The sequence below is a fragment of the Halichoerus grypus genome, chromosome 10 (genome assembly GCF_964656455.1).
Source record: "Halichoerus grypus chromosome 10, mHalGry1.hap1.1, whole genome shotgun sequence".
Taxonomy (NCBI): Eukaryota; Metazoa; Chordata; class Mammalia; order Carnivora; family Phocidae; genus Halichoerus; species Halichoerus grypus.
In genome coordinates, this window is record NC_135721.1 from 58,047,985 (window position 1) to 58,075,163 (window position 27,179).

Sequence of the window (27,179 nt, forward strand, 5' to 3'; positions counted from 1 at the left end):
GTAATTTGAAACTATACTGAAATAAGTAAGCACAGGAAAAGATGTTCAACATCATTAGCCATCAGGGAAATGCCAATCAGAACCACCAGACCCCGCTTCATGCCCACTGGGATAGCTGTAATTTAAAAAAAAACAAGTGTTGGCCACGATGTCAAAAAATTGGAACCTTCCTAGACTGCTGGTTGAAATATAAACAGGCCCAATCACTGTGGAAAACAGCCTGGCATCTTCTCAAAAGGTTAAACCTAGAGTTACCATTAGACTCAGCAATTCCACTCCTAGGTCTACAGCCAAAAGAATGGAAAACATATGTTTACGCAAAAACTTGTACCTGAATGTTCATAGCAGCATTATTCATAATAGCCAAAAAGTGGAACAACCTAAATGTCCACCAACTGATGAATGGATAAATAAAATGTGTTATACAATGAAATCTTATTAGGCGATAAAAAGGAATAAAGTACTTAACACTCAACATGGATAAACCTGGAAATTATGCTAAATGAAAGAAGCAGAAAGGCAGAAAGTAAAGTAGAGGTCGCCTAGGACCAGGCAATGAAAAATGGAGGCGAGACTGCTGATGGGTATGAAGGTTTTTTAGAGGTCATAAAAATGTTCTAAAATTGATCAGGATGACGGTTGCACCACTCTGTGAAATACCGAAAACCAGTGAATCGTATACTTTAAAAGAGTTAATTGTAGGGTAGGTAAATTATATCTCAAGCTATTATTGAAAGAAATAGAACTCTGTGAGATAGCAATTTCAATGGTTCAGAAATCCCCCACCCTTCTGTGTTCAGAGAAAAGGCTAACACGTGCTCACTTCAGCAGCACATATGCTAGAACTGGAACAATACAGAGAAAAGGCTAACCACAAAGGAGCACCTCACAATCACATATCCAAGATAAGACCTGCCTCTACTCTTCCGTAATGACTCTCTTGTTTCAGAAAACTTCAAGTTCTCTTCCTCTTCCTTGAGACCTGCCTCATTAATGAATGATCTCCCTTTTGCACCAGCCTGAATAAAACGATCTCCTTAATTATTGGGTGCACTTTGTCCTAGGTGGTATTTAGACATAGGGTGCTCTTTGCTCTAATCTCTTTGGTTAGATTTTGTAAACTAGATAATTAACGGAAGTGTCAGTGGTCTTACCTTGGAATTACAAATCTGAACAAAGTGGTGTACTGATCTGAGTATTGATAGTGTATGAAGCACATCATAGCTTAGTCTGGCATAGTTTACCTGTTTTGTGAGTCAAGATATACTTGACAAATTGTGGTTTCTGTTCCAGTTCTCAATCCTCAGCACTTACCTGGTCCCTGGTAGGTACTCAATAAATATTCATTGAATGACCAAAACAACAACAACAACAATAACATATTGTAGGCAGGGGGGCAAAAATAGTACAACTTCTTTGATGGCTTTAGTCTGGCAAAATCTATAAAACATACAAATATACACTCCCTTGACCTAGCAATTCCACTTTTAGGAATTAATCCTGCAGATAACTTGCACATGTGCAAAGGGCCACCTGAAGAAATTATTAATTACAATCACAAGAGACCGCAAGTCTCCTAAATTTCCAACAGTAAGCCGAATTAAACTGGTATATACCATCAATGGAATGAGATGCAGATGTTGGAAAAAATTAGAAAGTTCTCATGATACAGAATATCTCTGAGATAGGTTTACTCAGTTCCAGCTGCAATGGCTGCCTTGTTGTTCCTCATGACGAGTACTGTCTGGTCTCAGGGCCTTAGGGAGGATGTCTCCTCCACTTGGAATGCTCAGCTCCAGATTATACACAGGGTTCACTCCCTCATTTTCCTCAGGCCTCGCCTCAAATATCACTTAATCAGCAAGGCTTTCCCTGACCACTCTATGTAAAATAGCAACAGTTCCCTGCCTCCCCCAACACACACACACACACACACACACACACACACACACACACACACACACACTCCTTATTCCTTTACCCTGCTTTTCTCCATAGCACTTACCCCTTATCACTATATATTTACTTGCTTATTTATTTCCCATGAAAATGTAAGCTCCAAGAGGGCAAAGAATGCATCTCTTTTGTTCACTACCCAATTCCAAATGCCTAAAAGAGTGGTTGGCATATGGTAGGTACTCACTAAATATTAACTGAATAAATGAATATATTAAGTGAAGAAAGCAAGATGCTGGGAAGTGATTTTTAACATGCTTCTATTTTTTAAAAGACTATCCATGTAACTGGTCCCGTGTATATGACATAGCTTTATTTTTTTTTAAAGATTTTATTTATTCATTTGGGTGGGGGGCGAGCGTACAAGCAGGGGGAGAGGCAGAGGGAGAGGGAGAAGCAGACTCCCCGCTGAGCAGGGAGCCGGACGTGGGGCTCGATTCCAGGATGTGGAGACTATGACCTGAGCCGAAGGCAGACACTCAACCATGTGGGCCACCCAGGCGCCCCAACATAGCTTTAAAAGGTTACAGAAGAAATAGGTCAGGCTAGTTGCCTGCGGGGCTGGCAGAGAGTGGGAAGGAGGCTTTGCACTAGACTTGTAGATTATTAACTACCTGAAACTTTAATTTAGAAGTCAAAAGGAAAGCTCTCGTGTCATTTCTTTTTTATAGCCCCATGGTGTGCTGCTGCATGGATGTTCACCAAGTCATTTCATCAGGCCTCTTCTGGCAGATGATTATTTCCAAACTTTTGCTTTTAAATGTGAGGGACTCTGTTTACTTTTCACATGTCCTAACAAATAGGATGTTGAGGTCTTTTTAAGACCCCCCAACTTTGGTTCTAAATCTTCGCAGTTGAAAATGTAACCCACACCCAGACTAAACAAAAGTTTCCTACAGGATTTGATGGCTGGAAGTGGGGCCGCCTCAGGAAGCAGAGGGTCCTGGGAAAGGGAGAATGTAATTATCTTCATTAAACAATTCTATATTCTCATTGATAAACTCACCCAATCCCTGAGCCTGAAGACATTCCATGAACTTATCAAGATAGGGCTATCTTACAAAAGAGAGGGCAACAAAACAAAATAAGAAGCCCCTACCAAGATGGGAAGACAGCTCAGTATTTCTAATTCATACAGAGGGAAAAAGTCCCAACTGGAAATTGAGAGTTCTGGTTCTATTACAGAGGAGCTGTCTGACCCAGAGAAGTCACCTCCCCCTCTCTGGGCCTCCATCACCTCATCGCCCGATGGCTCTGCTCTCCAGACAGGACCTCATTTACTCCCTCCCATTGCACTGATTCTCCAACACACTGAGTGACTTAGGGCAGCTCCCAGATGTAGCAGATCTGATGGGGCTGTCACTTTGCACTGGGTGGCTGTGAATTCACGCACTGCGCTGGGAAGGGAAAGCAAACAGAAAAGCAGCTGCCTTTGTTCCCAGAAGTGGTCCTGCACCTATTTAGATGGAAAGGTGAGCAGAGGCCAAAGTCCAGGGGTAGAGGGTAGAGGGTGGGAACATCAGAAATGGAGCTTCAGGGCCCAGCCCCTTTGGGGTGGCTCTGGCAGGAGCCAGGGAGGCTGTCATGAATGAGTGTTCTTCGTGGCTCTTTCTCCAGTTGGGGTCTCAGAGGGAGCTGGGAGGCCCTCGCTCCTGAAGAATCTGACAAGGCACCGGCTTCCCGGAACGTCTCCTCCCGGTTCTGCCCAACCCGAAAGCAGACTCTGGGAGAGAAGTTGATGGGCACATTTTCACCACCCCAACCCTGGGAAGTGCAAGAGGAAGACAGGCACGTTCTTATTCCGTGGATCTGTACTGAAATCTTCATTTAGCAAAAACTGTGAAGTTGCAGGCATTTCATTCAACCTGTTCAAGTCATGAATTTGAGGAGAATAATGTTCCTGCTCATTTTCAGTTTTTATCAGTAATTAAAAGTTCATTAACTAAAGAATCTGTGAAGTTCTCTGCTCACAAATTTTATGAGAAACTTGCTCAATGGAAGATTGCTCACTTTCAGTGTTTCTGGTTTTTAAAAACTTAAGCAGATCATCTTTTTGAATATTTTTCTTTTTTTGCCTTTTTTTCTTTTCTGAGCATCAATGTCATATTTTCTAAATCAATCCCAGTTTGATTTGTACTCATTCCCAACAGGCTGAGTTTAAAATAAAGTTTGTCTTTCTTTTAAAACATTCAAAATTAGGGGCACCTGGGTGGCTCAGTCGTTAAGCGCCTGCCTTCGGCTCAGGTCATGAACTCGGGGTTCTGGGATTGAGCCCCGCATCGGGCTCCCTGCTCAGCGGGAAGCCTGCTTCTCCCTCTCCCACTCCCCCTGCTTGTGTTCCCTCTCTCGCTGTGTCTCTCTCTGTCAAATAAATACATAAAATCTTTTAAAAAATGAAAATAAAAATAAAAAAATAAAACACTCAAAATTAATATTACAAAGCAAAATACAAAAAATCTAATATAAAAATTTTAAATAAAATGTATTTAAATAAAGCTGAATTTTATATTAATTTTTTATTTTTAAATTAAATCTTATTAAATATTGCTATAAAAATAAAACTTCAAAATTCTAGGGTTTTAATGTCCACTTAATAAGCAAGGCAAAGAATCTGTACCACACTTCAAATATTTTACAACTATAACTACACGTTCACAAATATAAGAAAAATATGAATTCTTTAGTATGGCAAAAAGTTTCTGAGACACAGTGGTATATGGTTATATAATGGTCCCCAGTGTATCATAGCTCCCTGTGCCCAGCTCCTTTGCAATACAATTTTGGCCATGCCTCCCATCAAGAGATAGAGTCTCTTCCCCCCCAACCCACACACTAGATCCGGGTGTCCCACAAGGCTTCATTTGGTCAACAGAATGAGACAGAAGTAACACTGAGCAGCTCCCAAGGCCAGGCCTTAAGAAGCCTTGTAGCTTTTGCTTCTGTCCTCTAGGAACACTTACGCCATTATGTACAGAAGCCCATTCCAGCCTAGAGGGTATAGGGCTATTTGGAGGAGAACTGAGGCATCCCAGCCAACAGCCAGCACAACTGCCAAACATTTGAATAAAGCCATCTGGGAGCATCCAGTCCCAGCAGAGTTGCTATGGACTGCAGCCACATACGTGACCCCGATGGAGAGCAGCAGAAAAATGGCCCAGCTGGCCCAGCCCAGAATTGCAAGCAAACTGCTGTTTTAAGCCACCAACTAAGTTTCAATATGCTTTGTTCCACAGCAGCAGATAACGGACATCGATAGGGTATATGACTATTGTGAATACGAGCTGATCCCTGAATGCCTCTAGAATCACAAATGAGAACAAAAAAAGAAAAGAAAATGGACGCTTGGCACTGTTGAGAAATGGTATTTAGTTAGACAAGGACCCACTGAATTCACGCTCTCTGAGAGGAGGAGTGTAGGGCACTGGAGGGTTTTAAGCTGAGGAATAAACTGATTTGTCTTTTCTCTTATCTACACATTATCAGCCAATTAAATTCTTTCTCCCCCCAAAGCAGTGACTGTCTCTAAGGTCAGCAGGAGCACAACCTTCACAGCATCTGGACTCAGCACTGTTTTGTTTTGAGAATTGTAGGAGGGAATGTGGAGACTTTGGGTGTTAGTTTCAAGCATTCACGGTCCGGGTTGTAGGTCACACGGTGCCAGCCCCGAGCTGAATGCAGAATCCCATGGGAGAAAAGCTCCCATGTGATCTTTAGTACATTTAATTTCTTGTGTTTGTGACATGCAGGGCCCTCTAAAGTGTGGAGGCTCAGGATGGAGGCCACCTTGACTGATCTAAGGGCAATATTACCCCAGCCCCAGTTTAGGAAAATGGTTGAGACCTTGTTTGGGGATTTGCCTGTGAACAGTGACTAAGGAAAATTGGTAATGGCTATTAAAATTTTAAGTATGTCAATCTCTTCATACATCAACCCAGCTTTAGGGAAAACATCCTATAGGAATAAAAGGACCAATATATTAGAGTAGTTATGCAAAAATGTTTAGCACAAACATTGTTTAAAGTAGGAAAAAGTGGAAACAATTTAAACTTCATTAATAGGGGGGCGGTTAAGTGAATTGTGGTCCATCCACATTAGCAGATGTTATGCAAATGTTGAAAAGGTTGTTGTATCCTGACCTATCTGACTTGGACTTAGATCTGACTTAGTGAGATTTATGCCTTCTTTCTTTCTTTTTTTTTTTTTAAAGATTTTATTTATTTATTAGAGAGAGAGAAAGCACAAGCAGCAGGAGTGGCAGGCAGAGGGAGAAGCAGACTCCTCGCTGAGCAGGGAGCCCGATGCGGGACTCGATCCCAGGACCCTGGGATCATGACCTGAGCCGAAAGCAGACGCTTAACCGACTGAGCCACCCAGGCATCCCTTATGCCTTCTTTCATTCATTGAACATTTACTGAGCATCAGCTATGAACCTGGCACTGCTCTTAAGTACTAGGGATACAGTAGGGAACAAGACAAGGTTTGTTGTTTACGGAATTCACATCTTAATGGAGAAAGACAGACCACAGACAAACAAATAAGTATGTAGTACATTAGATGGTAGTAAGTAGGTGCTGTGAATAATAATGAAGGTGGGTTGGGAGATAGAGTCTGGAAGGAAGTGAGGGAAAGAACTTTGTGGCATTCACGAGGAGGGACAGTCTAGACAGGAACAGCAAGCGCAAAGGCCATGACTTGGGAGTATGGTTGATGAGATCTAGGAATATCAGGGATGCCAGGGTGGCAGGGGACAAGGGCTGTGAGGTCAGGAGGAGAGCTGTAGAGTTGGGGTGTGTGTGTGTGTGTGTGTGTGTGTGTGTGTGTGTGTGTTTATAGGGCCTCCTAGGTCCTGGCCAGGACTCTGGGTTTTACTCTGTGTAAGATGGGAAGCCACCAGAAGGTTTTGTGCTGAGAAGCACCATCACCCGACTTAAATTTTTGGAGAATCCCTCTGGCTGCCATGACAACTGACTCAGGGGGTAGAGGGAGGCAGAGGAGAGTGAAGAGGCTGTTGCCATGCAGAAAGGAGAGCTTACCCCATGGTGAAGCAGCAAGTGGTCAGATTCTGGATAGGTTTTGAAGGGGGGCCTGCAGGATGTCCTAATGGAATTGGATGTGGGGTGTGAGCAAGAAGCCAGGTGACCATTAAGTACTGTTAATGAGAAAAGCAAGTTTCAGAGCAATGTGAGCATGGCATGATCCTATTTTTGTTCAAATAAACAACAAATAAAGCACTCTCTCCTCCCTGTGCATGGATCTTTGTGTGGCGGTTATACAAGTGTATTAGTAGGCTAGGGCTGCTGCAACAAAATACCCAGACCAGGTGGTTTCAATAACGGAAATGTATTTTCTCACAATTCTGGAGACTGGAAGTCCCAGGTGAAGATGCCAGAAGTGTCGTTTCTGGCGAGACCTCTCTGCCTGGCTTGCAGACCTCTGTCTTCTTAAGTATGTCAATCTCTTCATACATCATACCCGCTGTGTTCTCCCAAGGCTCTTCTCTGTAAGGTCCCACCCTTATGACCTCACTTAAACCTTACGGGCCCTATCTCCAAATATAGGTGGTGGGGTTGGAGCTCTAACATTTGAATTCGGTAGGGGCAGGGGACACAATTCAGTCCATAATGATGAGTATAGAAAAAGTTGTGAAAGGTGACCCACAAGCAGTTAGCTCTGATCTCCTGAGGGGCTCTGGGCCAGATGAGGGTGTTCACTTTTTTCCTCGGAATGGCTGCATTGGTTACAGGGAGTACATGTCGACTGAAAAATTGTTGACAAGGCATTTAACATAGAAACATTCTAAGAGAGAGAGAAAAAAAACCACCTTGGCTTAGAATTCATTCCTGCACATAGTTGTAAGGCTACCACTTAGCTTGGAGACCCCATTCCTAGCCGCTGGTTCACTCCTGGCCTTGGCGAGGATGCAGGGATGCTCAGGGAAGCTCAGCGTTTGGCAAGGGGGCTAAGGGGCCAAGGAGAAAGGAGATGGGCATGACTCCCCTCCGTGAGTCAGCGTATCCATGACAGGACCCCCTCTCCAGCCCTGGCAAGCAACATGGGGGAGAGGGTCTGAGACGGAAGTGACTGCAAGGAAGCCTTAGTGACTTGAGGCCAGCGAGGCCAGTGGAAGCCTCAGGGGGTCCCGCCACCGCCTCCCATCGGAGATTCGGAGCTGGGCTAGAGGGGTCCTCCACTGGCACCTCCCGGTCCCCCCAAGCTCTGCTCTCATAGTCTCCCTTGTCTGCCCCTTAGAAAGGAGAGAGCATGTGTCCTTCCACGTCTAGCCCCCTCGCAGCACACGAGGGGGCTTGTGTCCGCTCAGCACCCACACACTGCCACAGCGGGCCTGTCCCGAGGGCAACCCAACACTTGAGCAGCCGCCTGACCTCACTCACTGCCGGCTGATTTTTAGTGGAGATGGGACTATCTCCCTCACAGAGGCGTGGTGAACATTCAGTGCAAGAACGTAGACAATTTGCCTGTTTCTTCCTCTATTACGGGATCTGCCCTGTCCACACACTCCATCAGCGGGACCGCCACCGTCACCTGGGGACAGAGCCCGCCGTGTGCGAACCACCGGGCACGGTACTCCACACCCATAGGCTCTCTGGAGCTTCACGGGACCAGGATCCACTGCACAGCCGAGGAAAACTAGGGAACGGAGAAGAGAGGTAAATTGTCCAAGAGCACAGTGCTCCCCAGGATCCGGGCCAGGCTCTCCCACCCCACCTCAGGGCCCTCGCAGGGCTGCTGAGAACCCTGCACAATTTAATTTGTGTGATATCGTCTCGAGAAGCCCGGGCCCCTCGGTAAACATGAGGTATCGGTGTCTCTAACTGTTCATTCCCGGAAACCATGTGAAAAGGAGCTTGGAAACAAGCACAACTCCGAGTAGTTATTTAGTACACAAACCAGAGACGCTGTTAAACGGCTCTCTTGGCCTTTGTTTAGGGAATAATTCCTGTCACTCCGCTAATGACATCAGTGGAACTCATGTTACTTGTGCTTCCTTTACACACTTGAGCCTGAGGAGCGCCTGTCCCCTGGGCGTGCAGACCCACTGACAGGCATTGCTTTGTCCCTTTCGGGCAGCACCTAGGACAGTCCTGTAGCCTCTAAAAAGCCTGGCGGGACAGCCTCCCTGCTTCAGTCAGGGCCCCTTTAGCCAGAAGGGCCAAAGATATACTGAAGGTAACTCCTTCCCCCATCAAAAGGTAAGTAAGTAAAAGGGAGTGTATTGAAATTATTTCAATGCACAGGAACCCAAGGGAACCTGAGTAGCCAGGCCAGTCCCAGAGTTCTCAGAGAATGCCCTCAGTTCTTCAGATGCTCATATCTAAATTTCCAAATCCTCTTATCCTCCCAGGTTAGGCCTCAAGTCCCAGGTGCTGACTGGCTGGGTCAAGTGTCCAGGCCCTGGTGCTGTCAGCCTACCCCTGGCATGTGGTATAAAACAAGGCCCCTTGGCCAGAGAAGATACTCCCAGGAGAGGAATGAGTTAGATGGTGTGACCAAACTTTGTCTAGGGACATCTAGAGATGTCCCTAGAAGTGTGACTTTTAGGGCTAAAACCAGGAAAGTTGTAGGCAAACCCAGGGGAGTTAATCACCAGTGTCACCAACAGCCACATCTGTTTTGTGTCCTTCTCGCATTAATTCTGAGGAACACATTTCTTCACGTGAAATCAGGATGTGTCTTAATATCAGCAGTGTCCTGCAATGGCGGTTAGCCAGGGTGGTAGCTGAGTTCTCTGGGACAGAATATGTGTCTGCCAGTCACTTCTGGGACACCAGCAACCTGAGATTACCTCACATTCACTTTCTGTTTGACGTTTTTAGACCATACTGACAGTGCAAATTCAGACCTCTCTGAATTTGTGGTCTGACTTGTCAGGAGAGAATTTGTTTTCTCACTCCACATGGTGCCAAGACTAAAACATGGACATTACCAGCCAGTCTCTTCTTTGGGAAGATTTCCTTGATCTCTGGTGTCCCAGCTTTTATGTGGAGCCTCCCTCTGCAGCACTTCTCTTGCTCAGTGGTACATAGAATAATGGTGCAGCTTACAGGTGATGGTGTTTCAGATTGGATGAAACACAGGTAATCAAGCCCCACGGGTAATCTGCCCCACGTAGGGGCAGAGGGGCATTGTTGGTGCTTGAAGGAGGCACAATGTTCCATGCACCGGGCACTCAGGACTGGATCCAGAGAAAAGAGAAACAATTCTCCCCATCCAGGCCTCTTAGCCATCATGAGCTTCTCTCTGAGCTCGGGGGTCACCTCATAGACCTGTGCAGCCTGATAGCCCATTTAGAAACCTTTTCTTTACCAGTTTCTCCAGACAGGTCAGTGTTTAGAAACATTGATAGTGGGGTTCCTGGGTGGCTCAGTCGGTTAAGCTCCTGCCTTTGGCTCAGGTCATGATCCCAGGGTCCTGGGACGGAGCCCTGCTCAGCGAGGAGCCTGCTTCTCCCTCTGTCCCTGCCCACCACTCCCCGCCTGCCCCGGCCTTGTGCTCTCTCTCTCTCAAATAAATAAATAAAATTTTAAAAAAAGAAACATTGATAGCTTTCCTTATAAACACAGAGCCTGTATGTTTGAAAGTTGATAAGCCCCTTCTAACAACTGCCCTATGTAGAAAATCCAAGGAAGCAGAACTGTCAAAGAGAGAAAGAGGGAGAAGCAGTGTCTGAACTTGGAAACTAGCACCGAAGTATTTCTAACCCCAGATTTTCTTTTTTTTTTTTAAGATTTTATTTATTCATTTGATAGAGAGAGCACAAGTAGGGGGAGGGGCAGAGGGAAAGGGAGAAGCAAGCTCCCGGCTGAGCAGGGAGCCCAACCTGGGGCTTGATGCCAGGACTCTGGGATCATGACCTGAGCCGAAGGCAGATGCTTAATCAACTGAGCCGCCCAGGTGCCCCAAACCCCAGATTTTCCTTAAGTTGTCTGCTCAGCATTTTCTGGATGTATGATGCCTGGTTCCTTTATCAGTCGATATCTCTGAAGGAAACCCTCAGTCCAGAGCTCCTTGTCCTCAGGGCCAGATCATCCCTCCTCACAGCTTTCTAGGCCCATAGTTTGTCTTTCCTGGTTATCACCTCCCAGCTTCCCGGGCTAAGCTCCTTCCTGCCCAGGGCAGGGACTGAACCCTCCTGCTGCACTCAGAGGCACCCTTTGGTCTGAAGGCCAGCCACAGTGAAGGCAAGGCGGGTGCTAGGGCCTTTGCCCTAGGGGCAGGTACACCTGGGCTGGGGGGAGGGAGGAGGGCAGGGATGCCAACTTTAGGCTGACAAATAGAAGTAAGATTTTAAGAGCACTAAGGATCTAGCATATGCAAAAAAGGGTTTACATTGTTTAGTTTAACCTAAACGATACCATGAGTGAAAGTTCTTAAAAAAGAGATAGGTCCAAAGTGGAGTCACCTGTGCTAAGCCCACATCACCAAACCAAGACTTGATACCTAATCTAATTGCAGTTTCAACATTCCCCAGGACTGCAATCTTGACTGGTCAGTCTGGGATTTCCTGGTCAGCATTAGTGAGGTAATCTGGGTAATAAACCCTTTTTGTCCCCCAAATGAAGGTCACCTAGCCCCAAATAATTCTTTTTTTCATTTATGACTTCCTTGTCCCACTTCTTCTCTGCCTTTAAAAACCTTTCCTTTTCTGTAGCTCTTTGGAGCTCCTTTCTATTTGCTAGATGGGATGCTGCCTAATTCATGAATCATTGAATAAAGCCAATTATATCTTCAAATTTACTCAGTTGGATATTTCTTATTTAATAAGGGTGTATAAAATGAAACTGGGAGTCTGGTCTTGTGAAAAGAACACTGGGTTGTTTTTTTTTTTAAGATTTTATTTATTTATTTGACAGAGAGAGACACAGCGAGAGAGGGAACACAAGCAGGGGGAGTGGGAGAGGGAGAAGCAGGCTTCCCGCGGAGCAGGGAGCTCGACACGGGGCTCCATCCCAGGACCCTGGAATCATGACCTGAGCCGAAGGCAGACGCTTAACGATTGAGCCACCCAGGCACCCTGAACACTGGGTTTAGATTCAAAGATCTGCCTCCAAACTCTGCTTTCTGGCTGCCTGACTTTGGACGAACTGCTTCATCAGACCTCAGTTTCCCCATCTATCAAAAGGGAGTTATTGCCATCCTAGCATTGCATGAATAACTGGAATAAGGTGTGCTTTAAAGCCCACTTTGTAGGCATTAAAGCAGTACACAAACACTTATCCTAGGCCTGGGGGGGAAGAGAAGGAAGTATTATGTTTAGAGCAATGTTTTTCAAAGAGCAGGTTGTAGAGCCATCAGCAGACTGTGAAAAAAATTAGTGAGTTCTGATCAACATTTAAAAAAACAAATAGAATAGAAAATATCAATGTGTATCCAAGTAATAAGGGTAGGTATTGCTTCTTTTATTAAGTTGTATGTGTGTGTATGTGTGTGTGTTTGTACGTGTGTTGTGATCTAAGACAGATTTTAGATCACAACACATGTACTAACACTTTATTTCTGTGGTAAATAATGAAACTAGAAATAAAGGGAGCTGTTTTTGCCTTGCTATATTTTTTAACTGCAGCATTTTCACATTCCAAGAGTGGGAGAAGAATTCATCTAGGCAAAGAATTTATCTTTTGTTTGGGAAAACACTTTAATGGACTCTTTGGTTATGCAAAGGTAGGAGGCCAGGTTGGAGTAGCTAAACTCCGCTTGATAAAGTCAATATTCAAGGGTTTCTGTTTCCTTTGGTGGTCCTTTGGTCTGTTTCCTTTGGTGGTCCTGGAAGAAGCAACCTGGGGTGTAGGGTTTCAGAGGAAAAGGGGTTTGGGCCCAAGGAGGGAGAACCTGAGTAAAGACCTCCTTAACACAGTGTGACCAGAGCACTGGGGGCTGCCTGAGACTAAGGTCTCAGTGAGCTTCTCCTTGCCTGCATGTTAAGCCCTTACAAGGGTCTTCAAATCTTGAATGGAATTGATTAGGTATCCTAACCTAGTTCTCCCCAGACAGCCCTGCTTCAGGAATGATGAGCAAGTCCCTGTCTGGGAGTAAAGTGTGGGCATTGTGGAGAACCCATGACGGGGGCACCGGAAAGACCCAGGAGAAGTCAGCAGCAGTATGGAGTGAGAGGAGACAAACCATGAGGGTGAACACACATCCAGGAATTCTTGGCAATATTTGAGAGGGAATCCCCCTGGCCTCAGTGCATGAGTAATTTTCTCTAAATATTTAAATAAAGGGTAATGCTGGAAGCTTGGAAAATATGGGGACACCAACCAAGTTAAGGGCTGATGAGGCTCAACCACAACTGAAAATTAGAAAGGCTCTAACCTGTAGCTTCAAGCAAGGCTCAGCTGGACTATGACTGGTGCCATTATTACCACCATCTCCTACCACAGGACATTGGTTCATGACCCTGGAAGGAAGGATAATGACTCTCCAAAGATGTCCACATCCTAATATCCAGAACCTGTGATATGTTAGGGTATATGGCAAGAGGGAATTAGGGTTGCAGGTGTAATTAAAGTTGCTAAACAGCTGAACTTAAAATACGGAGATTTTGTGTGCCCAAATGCAATCACAAGAGCCCTTAAATATGGGAGCAGGAGGCAGAAGAATGAGTCTCAAAGTGATGGGATGAGAAAAAACTGACTAGCCACTGCCAGCTTTGAGGATGGAAGGTGGCCACAAGCCAAGCAATGAGGGCAGCCTCTAGAAGCTGCAACAGACAAGAAAACCTATTCTCCCCTGGAGCCTCCAGTCCAGTGAGGTCTGACCTCCAGAACAAGAAGACAATAATTTTTTTTAAGACTTTAGTTTTAAGAGAAGTTTTAGGTTCTCAGCAAAATTGATGGGAAAGCATAGAGATTTCCCACATACCTCTGCCCTCACACAGGAATAGCCTTGCCCATTATCAGCATTCCCCACCAGAGTGATACATTTGTTACAATTGATGAACCTGCATTGACACATCATAGTCACCCAAAGTCCATAATTCACATTAGGATTCACTCTTGGTGTTGTACATTCTACAGATTTTGACAAATGTGTAATGGCATATATCCATCATTATAGTATCATAGAGACTATTTTCACTGCCCTAAAAATCCTCTGTGCTCCTCCTGTTCACCACCTTCCTAACCCTTGGCAACCACTGATCTTTTTTCCTGCCTCCACAGTTTTACTTTTCTACAGGGTCATATAGTTGGAATCAGACAGTATGTAGCCTTTCCTGATTGGCTTCATTCATTTCATAACATGCATTTAAGGTTCTTCCATGTCTTTTCATGGCTTGCTAGCTCATTTCTTTTTAGTGCTAATACTCCATTGACTGGGTGTGCCACAGTTTGTTTATTCATTCACCTACTGAAAGGCATTGTGGTTGCTTCCAACTTTTGGCAATTATGAATAGAGCTCCTATAAACATCCATGTGCTGGTTTTTGTACAGAAATAAATTTTCAACTCATTTGGGTAAACACCAAGGAGGACCATTGCTGGATCATATGGTTAAGAGTAACTTTCGTTTCATAAGAAATGCCAAACTGTCTTCCAAAGTGGCTATACCATTCTGCATTCCCACCCGCAATGAACAAGAGTTCCTGTTGCTCCACATCCTCACCAGCATTTGGTGTTGGCAGTGTTCTGGATTTTGGCCATTCTAATAGGTATATAGTAGCATCACATTGTTTATCTTATTGTTACACATGTTTATCTTACTGTTGTTTTAATTAATTTGTGTTGTTTTAAGTCACTAAACTTGTGGTTATTTGTTATGGCAGCAAGTGAAAACAAATACAATGACATCGTGCAAGGAGACAACAAGGAACCAGGAGACAGGACACCTGACCAGGAGCTACGACCAGCTCACTGTGCTTCCTGGGGTAGATTACCTGATTCTTTTAGGTTTCAGACACCTTGAGACCTAACTAGGCATGATAATTCCTCCCCTAGCTATAGCAGGAAGCAGTGAGTCAATTTGGGATATAATGGCTATAGTAACAGCACGGGAAGGTCCCAGCGACGAAAGCTAGAACGGCCAAGGGGATAGTTTTGTGGTTCTGTCAGTATTGGTGCTTTTTGTGAGTTCAGTCTCCTAGAGATGCCATTAGCCCAAGTCATGACTCAGCCAATGATGACTCAGCAAGACCCCAGGCCTACCTAGAGGAGCAAGTAGGGGCAAGAGCTGGCCTTGCTGGGGAGCTCAGGAAGGGAATGAGACAGGCATGGTGTGTACATGCATGAGGCTGGGCAAAGTTCCCACCCAGACTTCCTTTCTAGAGGAACTAGCCAAGGGCGAGGATTTGGCACAACTGCCCTTGAGCCCTATAGACCGTACCCATTAACTGAAGATATTTAATGCTCAGCAGGACTTAAGCCAGACACAGACTCATAGGAAGCATCGTTTAATCATAATGGCCTCCAGTTGTTCTCCACTCATGGTTGCTAATCCTCCCAAGAACCCTGCATTGGTATTCACCTTTGACACAGGTTCTAGAACTGGCATAAGGGCATGCAATTAGTAAGAGGTAGAGCCAGGATATAAACTCAGATCTGTCTGACCACAAAGTAGCCTGCACCTTGTACACCTAGCTGAAGGGAGCTTGAGCCCTGTCCCTCACTTTGCAAATGAAGAAGACAAGTGATTTGTCCAGGTTTACTCAGCTAGTTAGAGCCAGGCAGAAGTAGGACTCAGTTTCTTGGCTCCTGGCCCATTATTCTTTCTAATAACCCCTGGGGTTCATAAACTTCTTTGGGAAGCTGATATAAATGGTGGATCCTCTCTCTCCCAAAATGAACATCTATACACATTTATTTTCCCTATAATTTGGGGGTAAGCTTGTGAACCATCCTCCTCTATCTATAGACCCCAAGTTTAGAGCCCTTGCATTATACCCTCTGCCTCTCTCATGTGCAGGGATATGAATAGAGTGGGAACTCCAGGGTGATTGTATATTAACCAGGCTTGTAAAAGAGAGGGTTTATTCTCCCTATAAGTCATACACTCTGCCTCATCTTTCACCCACTTTTAATTTTTTATAACAGCTTGAAGGGGAGCAGATTTTACCACCTCAAAATATGTCTCTCTGGCATAAGGATTATTTTGAGCTAAAGGCAAACAAAACCCAGCAGATTCAGGGAAAGTTCTTTACCACCCCCTCACTGCCTAAATTTACTTTGGAAAGTGGGCCTGTACCAGAAGGAGAGCTATTACTAGAGATACTTTTTTACCTAAGAAACTTATCTGCATAACAAGGCAACCTTTGTTTTACCAACATCTCCTCTTACCTTCCTGTGAGTGGCCTTCCTTCCCTTTGTATTCCCAGACCTCTACCCTTTTCCTTAACTCAGGATGCTATATAAACCTCAATTACCTGGTTGTCCTTCGGTGTCATATTTTTATGGGGCTCCTGTATGTATGAAATTTGTTTGTTCTTCTCCTGTCAATCTATGTTATATCATTTTAAAAATTATTAGACCAGCCAAAGAAACTAGAAGGGAAGAAGTGAAAAATTTTCCACCCCTACAATCTTCATTGAGACATAAATTCATATACTATGTAATAGGCTCTTCTGACATTTCTGCCTTTTCCATACTTCTGGAAAATGAGAATAATTCCACAACTCCTTCCATCATGGGATTGCTAAGAAAAACCAGAAGGCCATTTATATGTGGTAATTATCAATGCTATTGCCAAATAGTCATTTCCATTTTATCCCCTTCTAGACATGCTAGATTATACTTCTTGGTGTTGGGAAGGAAAAATTTTCCACTACTATTCAAGATTCTTCTGACTGCTGTAAGAATCAAACTGACATGAGCCAAATTAAGAGGAGAAAATCAAATTATTTATGTACATACAAGGAACCCATATAAACATGAGAGATTCCAAAAACAGGCAGAATTATGTACATAAGCCATTCTGAGCAAAGGAGAAGGGTGTAGGGGTCTGGGACTTCAAAGAGAAGGAAGAAAATTCACAGGAAGATGAAAAAGAGTAAATGTTTGGCAAACAAATGTTTGCTGGGCCATACAGAAATAGTGGGACAGAGAGAAGAATTTTAACAGATTATGCTAATTGTCTCCCTGTCTACCACCCCTACTTCATATTATGCTGTGGTTATTACAGCAATAGCTTTCCTTCCTGAAACAGGTCCTCTATCTAAATTCCTTTAGGCAGTCAAGGGGAAGGTCAGTTTCTTCCCAAGTCTTTTAGGCCTTGATTATTTTCAGGTCGAAATAATTCACATGCCAAAGTGGCACATCTTAGGGTTATCTGTTCTGACATCCTACACTGATGTCCTTGTGGTTGGGTAGAGCCATGTGATCAGTTATAGCCAATTATTTTCTTTGGCTAATAAATTTTGAGCAGAAGTGATTCATGGCACTTTTGGGCCAAATGTTTAATTTCTGAGTGAGAGTTACTGTGGCATCGCCATGACCACTAACAATGCTCTGAATAGTGGCTGCTCCATTGCCCCGGGTCTTAGAGTTAGGAGGCAAAAGGCATGGGAGCAGAGTACCTCATGCATCTGTAATGAACTTATACTGTGAGTGAGAAATAAAACTTTGTTGTTTTAAGGTACCAGGATTTTTTTTTCTTTTTTTGCAGCAAAACCCAGCCTATCTTGACTGATAAAATATGTGGATATGCTTTAACAGCTATAGGACACTTATAAATATAAGGGATTGTCATTACCCCAATTGTACTCTTACTGCAGCTTTTCCTGACTTTGACAAAGTCTTCACATTGGGACAATGTATATTCTGTCTAAATGGATGATTGCTCATCAGTGTCCCCAATGATCAATGTAGGAATCTGATCATTTGCACAGTCCCCAGAGTGCAACTAAAGAGAGACATTTTGGATTCCTTTGGGGGTGGCAGCAAAACTGACCAGCCACTATTGAAATATCTTGATTTGAAGAACATCTGAGTGGTTTCATCCTACAAATAAAGCCCCCAAAGAGTTTTGAGTAGTTGTGCTACTCATTTTACCTGATACCTTGCTGTTAACTCAGCAAAGCCACTCTTGACGTTGTCAGCAGCCTGGCAGAAGTTAAGAGACCATCCTAGAGACAGTATATAATATGCTATACTACAAAACCAAAGTAGCCAAACACAAGAAATAGAATGCTAAAGAAACCATGAGAGACTAGGGACTCTGAGAAACAAACTGAGGGTTCTAGAACGGAGGGGCGTGGGGGGATGGGTTAGCCTGGTGATGGGTATTAAGGAGGGCACGTTCTGCATGGAGCATTGGGTGTTATATGCAAACAGTGAATCATGGAACACTACATCAAAAACTAATGATGTAATGTATGGTGATTAACATAACATAATAAAAAAAAAAAAAGAAAGAAAAAGAGCTTGGGAGTCAGATAGACCTCTTAGGTTCAAATCTCGATTTTGCCACTTATTGGCAATATAATCTTGGGCACATTATATAACCTGTCAGACCCTCGATTTCCTCACCTCCAGTAGCTAGTCTGCAAAGATGTTCTCTACTCAACAGTGAACCCTGTCTCACATTCTTCTGTAGTCCCACATTGAACTTGGCTGCATGTTATGACCAATGGGATGCAGCAGACATAATGCTAGGTCATAAGAAGCCTTGGTCTCTTGGAATACTAGCTCTGGGGAAGCCAGTGGTCATGTAAGAAGTCCAACTGGTCTGATACTATGATGCTGTGAGGAAGCCCAACAGGGAGAGACTGTGTGGAGATGCAGATACTTAGCCAGCCTCCAGCTGTCCGGTCATCTGAACACACGAGTAAAGAAGCCACCTTAGATGTCTAGTCTCAAGGACTCGAGCCTTAGCCACCATCTGATTGCAATCACATGGGAAAGTCCAAGAGCGAACCACCCAGCTGACCCAACCAACAGAAGTCTAAGCATATAATTATAAAGTTATTTTAATCCACCAAAGTTTGGGGGGTGATTGTTACACAGCAATGGATAACCAAAACGTCATCTGTGAAATGGGAATAATAATACCAAGTTTACATGGTGGCATGTGAACAGAGATAATGTGTATTAAATGCCTAACACAATGCTTTTGCACTTTATAGTAGATATTTGTAATAAAAATGATATGTCTGTGTAATCGCACCCAAATGGAGAAATTTTTACAATTGAAAAATAACTGACACCTACAATGAGGTCATTTTTGCAATCTGTACGAATGAGGCAAGGAAAAAGGCAGAAAGAGGCCAGCTGGTTGAACACTGGAGCTATTGAAAGTCACACAGAGCAGAGGAACCATGGAACAAGATACATTTGAGGCCAGAGATTTGAGAACCTGAGAGAACTCTCAGGCCTCGGGTCTGTGTTCCTTGCATATCAATAATAACAAGAGGAGATTAACACAAGCAAGAAAACCAATGCAATACTTATTTCCCTGGATTCTCTGTAAACTATGACCACTTAAGCTTAAAGTTGGTTCTCTGAATTAATGAGAAAAAGCCCTTATATTCAAACTGAATCTTCTGCTGCTGTGTAATTGAAAAACAGAAATGAGAAATAACTACAGTGGGGTTGAAATGGCTCAGGTTCAATAAGGCAATAAGGTCTATCAGCCCGCAAAGGGCTGCTCCAGATAAGGTTCACACTTCCAAATGTCAAGGAGACTGCTCACCCAGGAGCTCCCCAATGTAATTGTTCAGGGCTAAAAGTCGCATTTAATTATGCTCTGAGCTTGAGAAATCCCATGAGTAGCAGTTGTTTCTCTCAGGAATTAGGCTGAAAGAAAAAGAAATGATGGGGTGCTTGGGTGGCTCAGTCAGTTAAGTGTCTGCCTTTGGCTCAGGTCATGATCCCAGGGTCCTGGGATTGAGCCCCACAAGGGGCTCCCTGTTCAGCTGGGAGTCTGCTTCTCCCTCTCCCTCTGCCTGCTCCCACATGTGTGCTCGTGCACGTGCTTGTGCTCCCTGTCTCACTCTCTCTTTCAAATAAATAAATAAATAAATATTTTTAAAAAGAAAAAGAAATGCTCTGTCCCATCACCCATGTTACTAACAATTTCAATGCTGTCATGGAGAAATGATGGCAAAGGACAGGAAGAGAGGAGAGGAAGGGAAAGGCTAGGACTTGGCACCCCAACGTGTGAGGCAGATCCATAGGCTTGACATGGATCGAAACTACCCCCTTGAATTCCTTCCAGGTCCTTTGCCCACCTCTCTTACCCTGTCATGCACCCTTTCCTGGAATTCGTGCTCTGCCTTATAAATTCCTTACTAAAGCTCTTCTCAGTATAAAATTTAAAAAGCAAACTGCTGAGGGACAGTGATGGCCATCATTTAAAATAAAGACATTTTCAGGTCCTAGGAGATCTCTGAGCAGAGAACAAAGCCTCAAAGAACTCGTTTCTCATCTTGATTGAAAGGGCAGCGAGCAGACAGGAGAAGAATGCTTGCAGAGATCAGCATTCAGTGTCCCCAAAATGATGGGGTCCTATTCTACCCACGAAGAGCTGCTCTTTTCCTTGCTCCCTCTCTGGAATCATAGGGTGCCTTGTTACCTTTCTACACTGCGATTTGTTAATGAAATAGTCCATTCCTCTAGGATTTTACTTTTTTTTTTCCCTGCTAGATCTGTCTGATTATAAAGCAGTGTTTTTAAATCTCCATCATAATTGTCAATACAAACTTAGGGGATAAATTGCTAGTCACTCTGTCATTATTCATTTAGATTTAGGTATATAAATGCATATTATATATTAGCCTTATTTCTTACCATTACTGTTTCCTTGGTCTTCATCTTCCCCTATCCTGAGATTTTTGCTTTGATTCATTTGTTGCTTGGAAAGAGGCTCTTCTTTTGAATAAATTCCTTAAATGGAGTGTGTGGGTGATATACTCTCTTCATGACATCATATCCACAAATAACTTTCACCCGGACGGGTGAGACTTGTCAGATGGGATTGTAGAATTCCTAGGCGAAGGTCATTTACTTACAGTTGTCATTAGATGTTATTCACAGTCTTCTAGCTTCCAGTGTTGTAAATGAAAAGCCCAATGAACAGTCTGAGGCTCCTTTATAAGTTATTTGTTCCTTTTGTCTGGAAGCTTATACAAATTCTCCTAATCCTGGGAATTGAGGAATTTTACAGGATGTTACTTGGTGTGTGTCTTTTTTCTCAATCTCATCCTGGAACTCAGTGAGCTCTTTGAAATTGCAAGTCTTTCTTAAAGTTAGAGGCATTTTGTTTTATCATTTATTAAATTCCTATACCAACTCCAGCAATTCCTTTTCGCCTTCGTGAGTTCCTATTTCTCACATTAGGTGTCCTAGATCTATCCTCCAACTCTTATCATGGCAAAATAGGATGGCCATTAAGAAGCAAAAAATGTGGGGCACCTCGGTGGCTCAGTCGATTGAGTGTCTGACTCTTGATCTCAGATCAGGTCTTGATCTCAGGGTCATGAGTTCAAGTCCTGAGTTGGGCTCCATGCTGGGCGCAGAGCCTACTTAAAAAAAAAAAAAAAAAAAAAGGCAGAAAATGTGGTTAACCACAGTACTTAACAGCACAGTCACAGAAACCAGACAACCTGGGACTGAACACAACTCTGCCATAGCTGTGTGATCTTGGGATGGTACCTTAACTTTCCTGGGCCTCAGTTTCTTCAGCTATAATATGGTTTGAAGAACAATAGTACTTAATGCCTAGGTTTTAGTAAAAAGTGTGTTAATATATGTAAGTTTTGATAATAATACAGTTATTGTTTTCCCTCATCTCTTTTTGTCCTATGCTATGGTTTGAGATTTTCTTCCACTTGATGTTCCAGGCCATTAGTTCATTTTTCCAGTTTGCCCTTATGCTCTTCAATTAATCCACTGCTTTTAATTAGAACATCATGTTTTTAGTTCCAGGAAATTTTAATGCTACATCTCTATCTTCTTAAATGCTCCTGGGGTAGATGGTATCACTGGTCCCAATTATTCACTGCTCCTCTCTGCAAGGTGCTGATACTTTTCTACTCCATTGACATCACACTTGAGAGGTGACTTGCTTTAGCCAGTGAAATGTGAGCAGGACCCACATAGTCCACTTCTGAAAACAAGTTTCAAGAGTCTTCATATGGTTCTGTAATCCCTTTTTCCCCCTTGCATGAGCTGGAACCTTCTACATAGGGGATTGTTCCTTTAGAGTGAGTCCAAAATGGCAAAGGCTGGGGCAGCTTTCTACATCCTAAGTGGAAACATAACTCTCTCTTTTTTTTTTAAGATTTATTTATTTATTTGAGAGAGAGAGAAAGAGAGCAGTCATGGGGGGAGGGGCAGAGGGAGAGCTTCTCAAGCAGACTCCCTGGCTGAGCGTGGGTCTAATGAGGGGCTGGATCCCACAACCATGACCTGAGCTGAAATCACAAGTCAGACACCCAACCAACCAAGTCACCCAGGCGCCCTGAGACATAACTCTTTCTGTTAGAATTTATTTGGGGCCTTGAGGGGAGGTAAGAATGCTGTGTCTGGGTACAGATTCCCTGCCAGGGGTTAAGTCGGTAGTGGACAAGTGATTAGTTCTGGATGGCGGGACTCTTTCTTCCTCCTTCTTATTTGACTGTATTTTCCCAAATTATTTTTATAATGAGCAATCACTACTTGATAGAAACAACTAGAACACTAAACTTCGAAGCATTTCCTTCAAATAATTGTTTTAAATGACAGTGTGGCAATTCCTGAGAGACCCTTTTCTAGACTCACCGGAGGAAACAGCATGGTCAGGGGCACCGGGGGGATACTGTCTGGAAGGTCCATGCAACAAATGAAAAGAGCTCTGCTGTTCGAAGGACACCGTTTCTTCAGCCCTGGCCTTTGGCTCAGGTGGCAGGAAGGCCATTCTCTGGATATTTCCTTTCAGAGCCACCACTTCCTCCCAGCTGCAGAGGGCCAGGATGTCGCCCCTGTTCCTCTGTTTCCATTCTGCCTTGGTGGGAAAGGGCCAGGTGCCAGCTGAGGGGGTAGGTGGCCGTTCCCTGCTGAGATGACATGCTTTCCTTGCTTTCCTAGCTTTCCTTCTGGGAACCGCAAAGATCTCAAGGAAAAATAAACAACATGGTGTAAGAACACTGGACAGGGAGTCAGAAGTCTTACCTTCAGCTCTGCCCCTAAGTCCGTGACCTTAGACAAGTCACTGTGCCTCTCTGAGCCTCAGTAAAATAAAGGAAACTATCACAACCACCTCACAGGGTGGTTGTTTTTTTCTTTTCTTTTCTAAGGAGGACCCGATGCGATGATGTTCAGTTTGCATTTTGCAAACTGTAAAGAACCTTCGTCATCCATCTTGTTAAGCATATTAGGTCTGGGAGTGGCACGGGGAGGGAAAAAATAGGGCCCCAGAGTCACTTGCAAATCTCATATTTTGGGGGAAAATCTGGAGATAATAACAATACTTCTCTGTTCTCTGTCTCTTAACCACCATATCCCCTGCCCCTTCTGCAGAATCTCAGTGTGTGGGTGTGGCTGCGGGTGCAGGCCCTGTAATCCCAGCACTCAGGGGGCCTGATTCCTGGTCCCTTCTGCCCCAGCTCAGTGGGCATGTGTGCTGTGGGAAAGCCTTACTATGTAAGATCAAGTACAAATGATTAAGTAACTGGCAAGTGTTTCCCTTCGGGCCCATCACGAATCCTGTCAGTGAAAAGGAGGAGCCCCTGAATGGCGACAGCTGTGACATCTTCTCTGCCGTTGTGTTCAGTGTAGCTACTACCCAGGTGACCTCTCTGGAAGCGGAAGAAACTCCTCCATCAAGCAGGTGTGCTTCAGTCCTCAGGCCACAGAAACATACCCTTCCTCTGCAGCTCCTCAGCCAAATGGGGACTCCCAGATGGCAGGGCCCAAGGCCCAGAGGAAGCAGAACTGGCTTATCTGAGTCAGAGACGCAGTTGGCACCACTGGCTGGTGGGTGATAGAACACATTTAAAAAGGTATTTCTCTTGCATTAACTTTTCTTTGCATCATAGAACCTGACCACGGGCCATTGTTATTTTCTTGGTTTGTTGTTGTTGGGTGTTTTTTTTTTTAGCATGGCTTTCTTTTATCATTATTTCATAATTATGTGTATATAAACATCTGTGAACACATCTCTCAACCTAAGATCTAAAATATTAATAACTTGGGGTGCCTGGGTGGCTCAGTCGTTAAGCGTCTGCCTTCAGCTCAGGTCATGATCCCAGGGTCCTGGGATCGAGCCCCGCATCAGCTCCCTGCTCATCGGGAAGCCTGCTTCCCCCTCTCCCATTCCCCCTGCTTGTGTTCCCTCTCTCGCTGTGTCTCTGTCAAATAAATAAATAAAATTTTTAAAAAATAAAATAAAATATTAATAACTTACCTTTACCTGAGTGTTTCTCCCCATCCCTTTACTTTCATTTTGTATTTATAATTTCCTTCTTGTTAAAAAGTAGTTTAATGCTATGTTTAAGTAATGTTCCATTACATCTAATGAATGTAATGCTTAATTAATATTTAGTTTTAGCTGTTTTTAAACTTTATAGAAAAGGCATTAATTATATCACCTTTTATATCACTCAGCATATTTAACCAAATTATATTGTCAGAACTCGGTTGTATGCACTGGTAGTTCATTGTTTTCACTGTATAATATCCCACTGTGAGAATATAGGAGTTTATCTGTTTACCTCTCAGTGGACAATTTGAATATTTCTGGGTTCATTTATGCTTGTTTATTTTTGTTATTATGTACGGCACTGCTAAGAATAATCTTATATGTGTATCCTAATGTACATGTTGAATCTTGGAGAATGTGACTATTTAATTTTATAATATAGTTGATACGGTCAAATTTATCAATCTTTTCTCTTTTTGGCTGGTGCTTTTCTTATACTTTATTAAAGAAATTTTTTTTTCTTTAAAGATTTTATTTTTTTATTTTTTATTTTTTTAAATAAAGGTTTTATTTATTTATTTGTGAGAGCGAGAGCACAAGCAGGAGCAGCTGCAGGCAGAGGGAGAGGCAGGCTCCCCACTGAGCAGGGAGCCCGATGCGGGGCTCGATCCCAGGACCCTGGGACCATGACCTGAGGCAAAGGCAGATGCTTAACTGAATGAGCCACCCAGGCAACCCTAAAGATTTTATTTTTAAGTAATCTCTACACCCAAGGTGAGGCTCAAACTCACAGCCCTGAGGTCAAGAGTCCCATGGTCCACTGACTGAGCCAGCCAGGCACTCCAAGAAATTTTCCTTTCTTCAGTGCAAGAAAGATAGCCATCTATCTTCTCTACCAAGATAAACATACAAAGACATGCTTTGACACCAGAGTTGACCTCGTGTGTGGCGTTAAATGGGGATCCTGTTTTATTTTTATCCATATGTATGTTTTTCTAGTTCCAGTTATTGAATTGTTCCTCTTTTCCCCACTAATATGACATAGCTATTAATATTGTACCTCACACTAGGGGAACCCTCCTACACTGTTGGTGGGAAGGCAAGCTGGTGCAGCCACTCTGGAAAACAGTATGGAGGTTCCTCAAAAAGTTGAAAAAAAAGCAATTGCACTACTGGGTATTTACCCCAAAGATACAAATGTAGGGATCCGAAGGGGTACATGCACCCCGATGTTTATAGCAGCAATGTCCACAATAGCCAAACTGTGGAAAGAGCCAAGATGTCCATCGACAGATGAATGGATAAAGAAGATGTGGTGTATATATACAATGGAATATTATGCAGCCATCAAAAGGAATGAGATCTTGCCATTTGCAACGACATGGATGGAACTGGAGGGTATTATGCTGAGCGAAATAAGTCAACAGAGAAAGACATGTATCATATGACCTCACTGATATGAGGAATTCTTAATCTCAGGAAACAAACTGAGGGTTGCTGGAGTGGGGGGTGGGGTGGGAGGGATGGGGTGGCTGGGTGATAGACACTGGGGAGGGTATGTGCTATGGTGAGTGCTGTGAATTGTGTAAGACTGTTGAATCACAGATCTGTACCTCTGAAACAGATAATACATTATATGTTTAAAAAAAAAAAAGAAGAAGAAGATAGCAGGAGGGGAAGAATGAAGGGGGGGAAATCGGAGGGGGAGACGAACCATGAGAGACGATGGACTCTGAAAAACAAACTGAGGGTTCTAGAGTGGAGGGGGGGAGGATGGGTTAGCCTGGTGATGGGTATTAAAGAGGGCACGTTCTGCATGGAGCACTGGGTGATATATGCAAACAATGAATCGTGGAACACTACATCAAAAACTAATGATGTGATGTATGGTGATTAACGTAACATAATAATAAAAAAATAATAATTAAAATATTGTACTTCACACTGGTTCTTCATAGGAGAACAACATTTTTCACTCCTAGTCTTAATATAACATTATGTTAGCATATTACCTGTAAAACATGTCAATATATTACCTTTTCAAAAAACTGTTGAAAAGTTATCACTTCCAGAAAATGGATTCCTCACTGGCTACGCTTCTGTCCTTTTCCTCCTCAGCTTTCCTCACAGCATCAGGCAAGCACCTGATTGGTCCACCAGAGGCTGGAGCCAGGGAGAGGATCTGCTATTGGTCAGCTGAGGACTCACAGGTTCATCTGGACTAAAGTCAGAGACAACTTCAAACATCTGGGGAAACCAGTTCTGGGGATGCTAGTCTCAGAAGAGGCTAGCTTAGAATCAGTCTGAACAATAGGGCACTGTCATGGGTTGAGTTGAATTGTGTTCCTTAAGATAGGTCTTAGCCTCTGAATCTGGGAATATGACCTTATTTAATAATAGGGTCTTTGCAGATGTAATCAAGTTAAGATGAGGTCATATTGGATTAAAGCGGGCCTTAATCCAACAATTGGTATTCTGATAAAAGAGGGAAATTTGAACACTGGCACATAGGGGAGAAGGCCGTGTGAAGATGGAGTTAGCGATTGGAGTGATGCATGTACAAGCCAAAGAGTGCCAACAACCATGAGAAACTGGGAAGAGGCAAGGAAGGATCCTCTCCAGAGCCTTCAGCCAGACCATGGCCCTGCTACCAACTGATTTCTGACTTCTAGGCTTTACCAAACAATAGCAATGGTTGGTGCGAGTGGATAACAAGATGGACAAGTTTTCAGACTTGATGGTCCTGGCTCCACTCTCCTTGGTCTCTCCTAGACCCCTCCTCTGAGGGCAAGAGCCTGGCTCTGTCAGCCATTCTTGAGATAAAAATCATGGGAAGGGAGGAGGGAATGGAAACAGCCAGGGGTGGGAGGGTCTGAGAGC

At 43.7% G+C, this 27,179-nt stretch overlaps 1 protein-coding gene across 1 annotated transcript in view; it reads right to left on the reverse strand.

Annotated features, from left to right (window-relative positions):
* The window catches only part of LOC144379224 (uncharacterized), a 104,892-nt gene extending 82,050 nt beyond the window's left edge, over nt 1-22,842 (reverse strand). The window contains exons 1-2 of the mRNA XM_078056499.1: nt 22,661-22,842; nt 20,690-21,420 (exon numbers count right to left, since the gene is read on the reverse strand). Of these exons, the coding sequence (XP_077912625.1) occupies nt 20,690-20,747 (58 nt within the window). The 5' untranslated portion in view covers nt 20,748-21,420; nt 22,661-22,842. The remainder of the gene's footprint in view (nt 1-20,689; nt 21,421-22,660) is intronic.
* Nucleotides 22,843-27,179: the final 4,337 nt, after the last annotated feature.